We start from the raw sequence: 11,528 nt of genomic DNA, 5'->3' as shown, positions 1-11,528 counted from the left end.
ATAAATTAGTACCTTAAGTATTTGATGATTTGGCAACAGTTGACATGTCAAATAACAAAAAAAGGCAAAGTGAGCAAGCTCCAAACGTGTATAAATGGAGAAACCAAAGTAACTTTAATAACAATGAAATATATTCAACAGTAAGAAGCACAACACAATAAAAATAGTTTCTAAATAGCCATTAATCCAATATATACATTAAACAGAAAGTATGCTGTATGCTTCCAATGGCTGCCACAGGCACATATATCAATCAAACCAGATAAAATGATCTGTAAAATATGGAACACATTCTAGCCTTGTTTTATTTGGGTATTGGAATTGTTGCTAGAGGTAGCTCATTAAAGTTGTCCAACAGAGACATCAAACTACAAAAAACCCCTACTCCTTTGCAAGATGTAAGCCCTCCTTTTTAAACATTAGAGTTCAGGAAGAAACATCATCCTATGTGTTTACCAACATGACAGAGGGAATGGGACAGATGTAACTTTCTATAATTTTCCTTTGTCCTTGCAATCTGTATGCAGCTTCTCATATAGAAGGAAAATCCTAACTGTGTCTGCTCTTTTTTTATCACAGTAGCTTTCTTTGGTAACATCAAAGGGCAGTTTAACGGGGGTTTTAAAACCAGGAATCTATTTTATTAATGACATTCTGCAGGTTTTTTTTCATAATGTGATTGGAAGTAGCCTTATTAAGGAATTAGCTTTCTTAAGGAATAAGGGAATTTTAATTATTCAATAATCTGCAGCTGACTCTAAAAAAATACCAGGGCATTACAGTTTTTGGCCATCTGTTAAGCAAGACACTAAACTGCAAAGTTCAAGTCTCATTTCCATGTTTTTCTTATGAGTGGTAGCATCACAGATGTTCCTCTATGTTAGTACTAAAAACTGTATGGTAAACAGTAAACCATATAAATTCTTATCTAAAAACCATTAAATAGCTAGTCCTATACCTTTTGTGTGTATTGTTTTACTATACTGCTTGCAAAATACATTTTCTGTAATTGTACTTGAATACAGCCAACTAAGGTTAATGAAGATGGAAAAGAATGCTGATGTTTGTGCTTTAAGGAAGTGCATGTGTAATTCCTGCAGTCTGTGCCTATCAGGCCCGGTTCTCTTGTGAATTGTCCAAAAAAATCTGCTGAAGCAGGAGGAAGGGACACTTCCTTATTGATGCTCCTATCATAGGTCATTATTTATAGCATACCTTTCTCCCTGAGAGGCAAGATGGATTGCAAAATATTAAAAGCAATTTGATTGGACAGTACTATTTTAAAACTTTGGAATGTATGTATATTGATCTGGGCTGCCTTGATTAAGACAGCAAGCAATGTGAAAGATTTCCTAGACATTGTGTAGAAAAAGTAGGATGGGGTGGCAGAAAGTGCAGTGACTGGTGCTTTGTGTCCCCCACCATTCTTTTTGTATCCCTGGCAGATGCTGCTGCGTTAATCTCTATCTGTTGGGGGGGGGGGGTGATGGTGCACAAGGGGCATCACGTGCCTGGCATCCCTACCCAGGGGCTGATATTGACCAAAGGAATGGGGGTGAGGAGGAGGTGCTGCTGTTAACAGGCCAGGGGGGCACTGGAAGTGCAACTACGCCCAGGGGAACCCTCCCCTCCTGCTGCAGACTACCTCCCCCTCCTGCTGGCTCCATCCCTCCAACCAGCCAGCAATCCATTCCTCCCTTCCTCCTCGCACGCTGCCGCCGCCATGGCCTGGCCCTGCATCACTCGCGTCTGCTGCTTGGCGCGCTTCTGGAACCAGCTGGACAAGTCGGACCTGGCGGTGCCGCTCACCATCCACAATTACTCCGACATCGAGGAGCCGCCGGAAGAAGGGGCAGACGCGGGCAGCGGGGGCGCCCCGCAGCCGCCCCGGATCCCAACAGGTGGCGGCGCTGGCCGCCCCCGGGGCCACCCGCGGGCCGCCTCTGCTCTGCCCGTGTCGGCGTCCGCCCCCTCGCTGCAGGACAGCCTGGTGGGTGCCAAGAGGGCGTCGAAGAAAGGGAGAGGCGGCGGAGGCCGCCGGAAGGAGCCCTTCGCGGCGGAGACCCAGTACCGGCAGGATTTCCGAGCGTGGCCGGTGCAAAAACAAGGCGCCCTGCCTTGGGTCGGGGAGTGCAGGAGGGGGGAGCCGCCGGGGGCGCCCCCCGCTGCAGTCGCCGCCGCTTCCCAAGCCACGGCCCCCGGAGCTCCTCATGTGTACGTGCTGCCGGCAGCTGAGCAGGAGCTAGGCGGAAAGTACAGCGGCTTTAAGCAGATGTGGCCCTCCACCTCGCCGCCCTGCGTCCCCAAGACCACCTCGTACAGGTAGGACCTTAACTGAATGGCTGCCTCTCCCAGGGGAACAGTATAACCGAATAGGGTTTGGGTATGACAGAAATAAGGATAAAGAAAGGTGCCTCTGAACGTGTTCAGAGTGCATTTGCTTCTTTATTGCTGAAGACCGCCTCACATTTTTCTGTGCAGAAAAGTGTGAAAGCTGTCTGTTTTACCACAGGCGGAGTCTGCATCACAGGACTGAATGCAGCACCCTCGCACATGAATGCAATGAAATAAAATGTGCACAGGGCAGTCTACATATAGGCTTCCCTTTTATTGTGGGTGGGCAGGTGGGTGGGTGGAGGCGTTCCTTATACACAACGTGCTTTCTCTTAGGAAAAGTGTAATATGAAGTAAACCAGGCAAACCACAATCTGTCACCTATGCATATTGGATCAGGGGTAAGGCATAGAAATCAAGCAATTGCTCTTTGTGTCTTCCTAGTAGCACTGGAAGGTTTCCCTCTTGAGAGTTCCCACACCTCTGTTAACACTGATCTCCTCCCAGTGCTTCCCTTAAGAAAGCAAAACTCAAATGTACTTCCCCTCCAAAAAAGAGTCACAGCTGTTGACTTTTTTAAAACGAGTAGTTATTAAAAAGGAATGTTCCAGGAAACTAATTCCCAAAGATTATGCTTATTCCCTTCTGCTTGACCCAGTAAGAAGGGCACAGATCAGTAATGTATTTAGTATATTATACTATATATAGAAGGTAAATAGCAGAATGTATCTTTCTGTTCTTTCATATAAGCTCATTCTCATATCCCCTGGTTGGGGGGGGGGGTAATACATGGAAGCTCTATATTAGTCAAGTGGATGCAGACTCTGTCTGAAGTTCTAGGGGTCCCCCTGCAACGACCCCCCCCTAACAATAGCCAAGAAATTCTGCAATCCAGATCTTTCTTCTTCAACTGAGATTGTCAGCTGAGGATTTCAAAAAGTGTCCTGGCTTGATCCTGCTGTTTTAAAAAAGTGCAGAGTGGCTTGTTTGATGCCCTCTTCCTTCCATAACAATATCTTAGATTACTCATCCCTGTGGAAATCTGGCTCTAAAAAAGGAAATCTCATTTTAATTTGTTTTTAATCTTGACTCAGCTTGTTCCAGGACAGGGCAGCTGTCATGTGCACAGCATGGTTTTGTGTGCCATCCAAGAGAAGTAAGGAGGCATATGGCACATAAGCACAAAGGACTATTGAGTGAGCAATGGTCTAATCTCTGGTTGGTACCAAGGACAGGAGAAGGATGTGTGTACCTAAAGGCCCTTTGCCGGAGAACAAGGAATATCTTTTGGGCTTATAGTGCCTAGGAAGTGGCCAGATATGGGTTGAGTCCATCAGCTTTTTAACCCAACCCACATGGCCTCACATGGCTTTTGTGCACATGCAGGTTCCATGATCAGACTTTTGGGGTGGTTAAAGTGGATCCTGCTTTCCTTTTTCATCAGTTGAAAAGCTGTATCCCATATATCTGATTTGCAGTGGTACTCGTGTCCCTTTTTGCATTGCTTTCAGAGTATTGATAGCTACTTATATTACATACTACTCTTTAGGTGGCAGAGAAGTAGATAAAATGCATTTAGTATATTGTTGCAGTTTACTGTTTCCAAAATTGTAAGCAATCACTTTCTCTGCTTCAAAGTGTCACTGTCCACAGTTCATATTGATTTGATCTACAAACTCATTTTAGGCAAGAGTATCGCCCATGGACTGGAGCAAAACGATCCAGAGCCTCAAAGACGAAACGAGGGTTTATTATCCCAGAGGATCACTTTGTGCGAGAAACTAGTAGCCACAAGGCGGACTTTAAGGTAAATGTACTTTGCAAAATCTTTGAAACATAGAAGTTTAATAATGTAAGTAGGATGCAGTTCATAAAACCAGTGGTGCATGGTGACTGATCTTTAAATTCCAAAAGAGTTGGCTGTTGTGGGTTTTCCGGGCTGTATTGCCGTGATCTTGGCATTGTAGTTCCTGACGTTTCGCCAGCAGCTGTGGCTGGCATCTTCAGAGGTGTAGCACCAAAAGACTTTTGGTGCTACACCGCTGAAGATGCCAGCCACAGCTGCAGGCGAAACGTCAGGAACTACAATGCCAAGACCACGGCAATACAGCCCGGAAAACCCGCAACAGCCATCGTTCTCCGGCCGTGAAAGCCTTCGACAATACATCCAAAAGAGTTGCTATATTGGGCATTTGGAGCAGTAAGGCAGACACCCTGATGCTGCAAGACAGATTATGTATTTATTTCTTGAGGATATTTTTAGCTCACTTCTTTATTTGAAAGAACTCATGGTAGGTGACAATATTATTTTAAAAATGCATCTCAGAATAGTCTTTTGTCTGGCGCAACACATCTCAGAAATATGTAGACAGTTTATCCACTGAGATCATTGAAGAGGATATATCCCATGCAGAGTGGGCTGGTTCCCACTCTGCCTTTAGTCCAGTGTTGGGTTACCTTTCTCTGTCTGTTTCAGCTTAACTCTAGAGGACTGTTGGGCTGAAAGAACTGGTAAGACCAGGTTTCCTAACTTCTCCCAGACAAAGACCTGGCTTCTCACAGAAATATTTTTAGTTCATGTGATGGCAAATAGATGTACAAACAATTGTACTCTCCATCTGCATTATTATATTTATCTAGGCCTCAGCTGAGCTGGCTGGCTGTTTTTGTGTTTAAATGCAGATGAGTAGCAGAATTTGAGCCAGTGGCACCCTAGAGACCAACAAGATTTTCAGTGTTTGAGCTTTCAAGCGTCAAAGCTTCCTACAGGGAAGAGTGGAGATCCCTAATTATGGCAATTTGAAAGTTATTAATTACTAGAGATAGGGATCTTTACCATTTAAAGTGAAGTTTTAATTATTGTTAAGTTTAAGGTTTGAATAGATTTGATTTTAATGGATATTATTTAGTTTGTTAAGGAAACATGGGATAATAATATATAGAGGGAATAGATAAGTAAGTAATAGAATAAGATATGGGTTGGAAAGCTGTTGGAAGTCCGAGAAAAAGGGGGGAGGGAAAGGGTGGGGGAAAATTGATATTTAGGTTCTTAAATAAAAACTCTATTTGTAACCTGTACTCACCTAATAAAAAAAATTTTCAGAAAAAAAAGGAAGAGTGGAGATCCCTGAGTCTTAGACCCTGTATCTGAAGAAGGTAGCTTTGACTCTTAAAAGCGTGCACCCTGAAAATCTTGTTGGTCTCTAGGGTGCCACTGGACTCAAATCCTACTATTCTACTGCAGACCAACTTGGCTGCCTACCTAAATAAATGCTGATGGTGATACAAATCTCCACATGAGACCTCTTATGGTAGCATGCTGCTAGAACTGAATTGAGGTCAGAATTTGGCATCTTAAAGATTATCTGAGGGTTTTTTTACAGCCTAAGCTTTTGTACACATTCAATCAAGTTAATGTACAAGCCAAAGATGGCATCTTTAAGGGGTCTTTTGGCCTCTTTTGCTGCTGTGTGGGCCTGCAGGGCAGTGGAGGAGGCCGAAAACACCCTTCCCGCCCCTCAAATGGCCACGGCGGCTTTGTAGGCTTTGGGCCGTTTAAAAGGCCCTGCCGCTTGCATGCGGCAGGAAAGGGCCCTTTAAGCTATCAAATGCCTTTTCCCCTGCCGCTGCTAAGCGGCCGGAAAGGGGCATTTAAACCCCACAAACCACAAACTGGTTTGTGAACTTGTCCCAGTTCGTAGGGGTTCGTGGTTCCTGGTTCATGAAAACACCATGAACCACAAACCCCATGGTTCGTTTTTTTTGTGGTTTGTGCCGATGTCTAACAGAGACTACAAGTCTTGCAGTGTAACCCTAATCAACGTTACCTTCTTCCAAGCCCATTGATTTCAATGGATTTAGGACTGCACTGACTTTTTGTGCACAATCCAGCACAGATTGGGACACTTAAACACAAATGATTTGTGGGATTTAAAAGTGGGTCATTTTTTATTTTAAAAAAAAATTAACATAACCTGGTAGCAGATCTTCAGGAATAACATGATGTCATATTTAAGCCACCATTTTAAATAGTGCAAATATAAGGAAGTTGGAGAATTTATTTTATAGAGCAGCACTGCAGCTTGTACGTAGTTGAATTCAGTGTCAAAATGAATTCGTATGTCTGTCTTTTGTCAGTTTAAATGTCTTCTGCACATCAGGTTAAATTCTAGCTGTTTTAAGTTTGTCATGCATTTGAACACTTAGCTGTAACGTGGACATCATGGTGTGCATAAAGTGTAACTGTCACCATATATAAACAGCTAGGATATGAAACATTTGTGGGTAGGCTTCCTGGGTTTGGAGAATTGTGACTTCTAGTTTTACCTTATGTAGCAATGTTTGCCTCCCCTTTTTCACCACTTGCATGTAGCCAATAAAAGTCAGGGCCTGTTCAAAGGTGCTCATCTCTTGGTTGCTGTTGAAAAGACATTGTCCGTTATGTCGATCCACCTGCAGGGGCTAACTTTTGAGTACTCCTCAATGTACTTGCCTAACATAGTGATCCATTATGATTGCATATCCATGAAGACCACTAATGCTTACATGCTAACATTGTGTATACTTGGACAAGTGCACTGGGAAAGAAGAGTCCTTACACATGGATTGCAGCATGGTTTTCAGCAGCAACCATACACAGATGAGGATTTGGTTCAAAGGCACCTCATTTTGCCTTTGAACATGTTAGTAGTATATTCATCCTGAACCAGGTAGTTGTTGTGTTTGTGTGGGGGGAATTTCATTGGGTGACCTTGGATAAGATTATTTCTCAATCTAATCTAAACTTGAAGGGAAATGCAGCCTCTAAATCCACACAGTAGACATGAGCTATGTTACCTCAAAGCATGCATACTGTGCTCCTGTAATAGAGAGGAGCTCTGTGTACAGCTCAGTATAAACACTGGCTGTAAGTCCAGCTACAGACTTTGACTAACTTCTCCATGGTAAGAAACCCTTGGAATACATCACAGTACAGGAGATCTTTTTGTGGTCTTAACTTGAAAGGTAGCTGGAGTCCACATTGGTTTTGTACATAAAAATAAGCTAATCCATGGCTTTTCTTTTTCTGCCCTAGATACCTGAAGTGAAGGCCAAGTTCTCTCCCAATCCTTCTGCAGTATTCCAGGCTCCGTCCCGCATCCTCAGTGTATGAATCTGGATTGCACACATTTCCTGTCCATGCAGTTTGAATGTTCAAGTTGTAAAAATGTGCAACTATGCAACTTTCAGGAGTCGTGTTGAAATAAGAGGAAGTAGAATTCAAAGCAGCGACAGTAATTATCAGAATGAACATGTAAATCATAAAAAGAACTTGAGCTGGAGGCAGCATAACACACTGTGGAGAATGACCTAGTTTCATAGAAATAGGTTCATTACTGGTTAAGTTGGCGTCATGTTTAAGACACTGAATTTTGGCAGCAAAAGCAATATTTGAGGCAACATGCACCTGCCTAAATACATGGGTTCATAGTCAAAACCAGACCTTGTGTTATTTTATGACTGTATCGACAGAAGGTCAGTAAGAAAGAGACACTGAATGGCTTTTTGAAGTTTTCTTTACACCAGGGAATCTATCTCAGATTTTCTTTACTGTTGTTGCAGGAACTATGGTGTTTCAAGGCCGATAGTATGACTCTTTGCCCATTTGTCTCAGAGCATTGTTTCTTCTCACAATGCTGAATAGATTTTGAGGACATCTGAAAAAAGTAGAAGCAAAGCTCTGTCTTTTCAAGACTGGCCCAGACTAAATGCTTCCTTTGCTCCCTCTTTTATCCTGACTCATCTTATTCCATAATATCCTTTAGTAGGGAATGTAGCTCATGTCTAAATCATTTTCTGTTGGAAAAAAAAATGTTGGATTGTTGAAACTTTTCTTGCACATCAAAGTACCCCCAACAAGAAGGAACTAGTTGTGATTTTGGATGTGAAAAATCTAGACTTCATCCAGAATGAATTATCTTGATCATAATGTTTCAGTAAACTAAAGGACATTCCCCCTAATTGAATTAAAGTGGGAAGTTTAGAAATGGGGTGACCATTTATTTTGTATTACTGAGCCCCATGGAGTCTTACATTAAAACATCCCAATAAAATAAGTATCCTAAATCATACAAAAATAACTAAAAGCACAATATACAGTCATTCGTTCACAGCAGCAATAAATATTTCCTAATGTAAATGGCTGACATTCAGCAGACTCTGCTAGGCCTGATATAATCCTGAAAAGTCTACAAAAAGTTTAAATTAACTGGCAGGGGGAGCATTCATGTACTTTTTCTAAAATTGTTTCCAAAACCTTGGAACTAGTATTCTGAAGGCTTTGCTCTAACTTTAATCTTGGCTGTGTATGAGTCTCTATGGAGAGTCATTACATTTTCCAAAAAACCATGACAGCAGTAACAGAAAGGAAAATGCAACATTTGTGATAAAGTACCATCATTTATTGGGAAATAGTAACACTTACTGGTTTAACTCAGATAATTGCAATGGAGCACTCAAAAGCAATGGCCAACCTAAGTTGTCATAGTGCATTTTAATGTGAATGTAAATACTGTATATAAAGAAAAATGATGGCCTTTTTCATTAAAAAACAGTATGCTTGTTATTTTATTTAACCCTTTGAGTATGCAAGGTAGAAAATGTATAGACTTGAAAATCTTATGATTATTGCTTGTGCTCAGTAATACTAGTACCACAGAAAATATTATTACCTACAGGGATCATTTTTAAATTTCATCTTTCTACTAATGATTTTTGTTTAGTGTCAACACAGTTAACTTTTGCCTAGGCTCTTTTGAGAAACCATTTCTTAGTGATAGTTACATTCCTCATAGATTGTACATTTTTATCTAAAGGATTTATAATATATTACATGCCAATTTAACATTATTTTAACTTTTGTCATTTGGATCTCAGAGACTCCAGTGTGCAAATATGAACTCTCTGATATGCGTATGGATCTTGTACTCATAGAGGAGTTTCACTGGACTGCAGAACAGGGACGGATGCACAAGTGGCAGGAGCTCTACATATGTCTTGGAGTCCTGTGGAACTTTGTGCCGGAACTCTCGGATCTAACATTGGCCCATTAGAATGAGGGAAATATTGTTCACCATGATACTGTCTTTCTTTGTTAGCTGTAATTCAGATAAATTTGGACATACCCAGATCCCATTTATTGATAAGGCTAAAGTGTGTATAGGTGCATGTATATGTTTTATTGTTTTCAGTGGGATTTAGATGTGCCAAACTTGACTGAATCCATCAGCCAGGATTCCAAGAACTTCTTTAGATATGCCCAAGAACTTCAGGCTCTCTGAACTGGATTTTTAATTTTTGTTTCATTGACCATCAGACCCACATGCTGTTTCACAAACTGCTTTCCAAAGGCTCCCATTTTAAAAGCAGTTTTCCAGGCAGCCCAGGAATGAAGGTAGGTCTGCTTTTGGAGTGACATGTGTCTAAACTCCCCTGGGATGTTTTTCTTTGGAGCCCAGACCTCATCTTTTTTGTAAATGGATGAAAGACAACATTGTTTCTTTCAATTTTCATAGCAGGATCATTTTCTCATGGAGTGGGGGAGGAATGGTGATTTTTTTTCAGAAGGTTGGTTAAAATATTCTTATTTGCATGTTGAATGTTTCTGAGTAAACAAACCTGTTAATACAGCTTGATTGATCTATTTCTGATGTCTTTTAAAAGCTTTTAACTAGTTTAGTTACTTGCAATCTTGACTTTTACTAAATAAATAACCGCCCACCTTTGGTTTAAGTTAACTTAATATATTTCTTTTAAAAAAGATGACAGCAGCACAGCTACTCACAAAGTTTGTATTTTATGGAGTAAAAATAATTTAATAAAAACGTATTTTGGCTACAAGTTCTTTTCTCATTATTCTAATGGAAACCGTTGGAGTGTTTAAATTTTTCAATGGACTAGGAGTAATGATGTTTATAATCTTTACAGATGTGCCCTGGTGCAGGGAACCAATAGTTTAACTAAGAGTTCTCAGTGAGAAAAACAGGGTAAAATGAGTTATTTAACTAATTAATTGCACTGGTAGAGTTCCTCTTTCCCTTTCCCTGTGAAATGTGATCAGCTTTTGGGATAGGAGGTATGTGATTCTGAACTTGTCCTGGATCTGATAGTACTGATCTCCAGTGCACTCGTCCAACCCTCAGAAAGTTTTATGTTCCTGGGAGGTCAGTTGTACACTGGAAACCTATTTCTCACAATACATACCTTGCACTAAATCAGGGCAATGCTCTTTACATGGTATTTAATATCATATAGTTGGTTTGAAGCATGGCCCCGGGATAGAAATGTTGCGGTGGGGGGAGATTATTATCTGTCAAGGTGTATACCACTTGATAAATAATAATATTCCTCTTCCTATCCAACATAGGTTTGCATAGGAATGGTTATCCACGACTCATTAAAGCTTCTAACTGTTCAGATTAAAGATTTCATTTTATATTCTGAGCAGTGTTTAGACCTTGAAGTGAGATCTGAAAACAGATTTTGCTTCTTTGAGAGAAACTGTTTGTCAGTACGAAATAATTTATAGGGTTCTTCTTGCAATACTTTCCTCACCAAGACACAGAGACACCTCTTAAAGAGTTTAATAATTTATTAAAATAAACTAGTCTTTTCAATAAAGTACGATATCAAAATATAAATGTTTATTAAGATAAAACCTACAAAGATGGACCAGATAAAGGCAGCAAGAATTAAGTCTCCTAACATTTCTCAATTAAATCTAAGTTTAAATCAATTAGATTTACTATGAAATGCATTGAAGTTCCCATAACACACATTACAAATGTAAGTTTCTCATCTAGATCTTCAAGAGATTTCAGCCAAAACTCTTGATCTACTCTCTGGATTACCACTTTTATATGTTGTCTTATGCATAAATCTAAGATCTTTTTCATGTGATAGCATACATAAAATATGATTAGTTTGAGATTTAATTAATTATTCATATTTTTAATCATTTGACATTGTACCTAGCCAAAAAGTAGTATGTCCAGCTGCAAGATAAGAAACATAAATCAATAAAAATGACAGGAAAAGTTAAGTGAGCAGATCATCATTTATCTGATACTGTCCACTATTTTTAATTGGCTGTCAAAGATGGAGTACCTGTGTAGTCATACAACATGCTAGAAAGTTCATAAGAATACATTCGTATC

The 11,528-nt window shown here is 40.5% G+C and overlaps 1 protein-coding gene across 1 annotated transcript; it reads left to right on the top strand.

Moving 5' to 3' along the window:
* Positions 1-1,705: 1,705 nt before the first annotated feature.
* On the top strand, positions 1,706-10,196 carry MAP6D1 (MAP6 domain containing 1). The gene is made up of 3 exons (XM_054983437.1): positions 1,706-2,322; positions 4,021-4,141; positions 7,409-10,196. Exons 1-3 carry the CDS (start codon positions 1,724-1,726, stop codon positions 7,484-7,486), a joined length of 798 nt encoding a protein of 265 aa, XP_054839412.1. The 5' UTR covers positions 1,706-1,723; the 3' UTR covers positions 7,487-10,196.
* The last annotated feature ends 1,332 nt before the right edge of the window (positions 10,197-11,528 follow it).

This window comes from Eublepharis macularius, chromosome 6, assembly GCF_028583425.1.
Source record: "Eublepharis macularius isolate TG4126 chromosome 6, MPM_Emac_v1.0, whole genome shotgun sequence".
Lineage (NCBI taxonomy): Eukaryota > Metazoa > Chordata > Lepidosauria > Squamata > Eublepharidae > Eublepharis > Eublepharis macularius.
Note: the sequence above shows the minus strand (reverse complement) of the source record. Positions and strands in the feature narration are given on the sequence as shown.

Excerpts from the sequence above, each read along its gene's own strand:
- MAP6D1 (XM_054983437.1), top strand. The coding sequence starts at position 1,724 with ATGGCCTGGCCCTGCATCACTCGCGTCTGCTGCTTGGCGCGCTTCTGG. Across the intron at positions 2,323-4,020 it reads CCCAAGACCACCTCGTACAG|GCAAGAGTATCGCCCATGGA; the intron begins GTAGGACCTTAA and ends AACTCATTTTAG. Across the intron at positions 4,142-7,408 it reads GCCACAAGGCGGACTTTAAG|ATACCTGAAGTGAAGGCCAA; the intron begins GTAAATGTACTT and ends TTTCTGCCCTAG.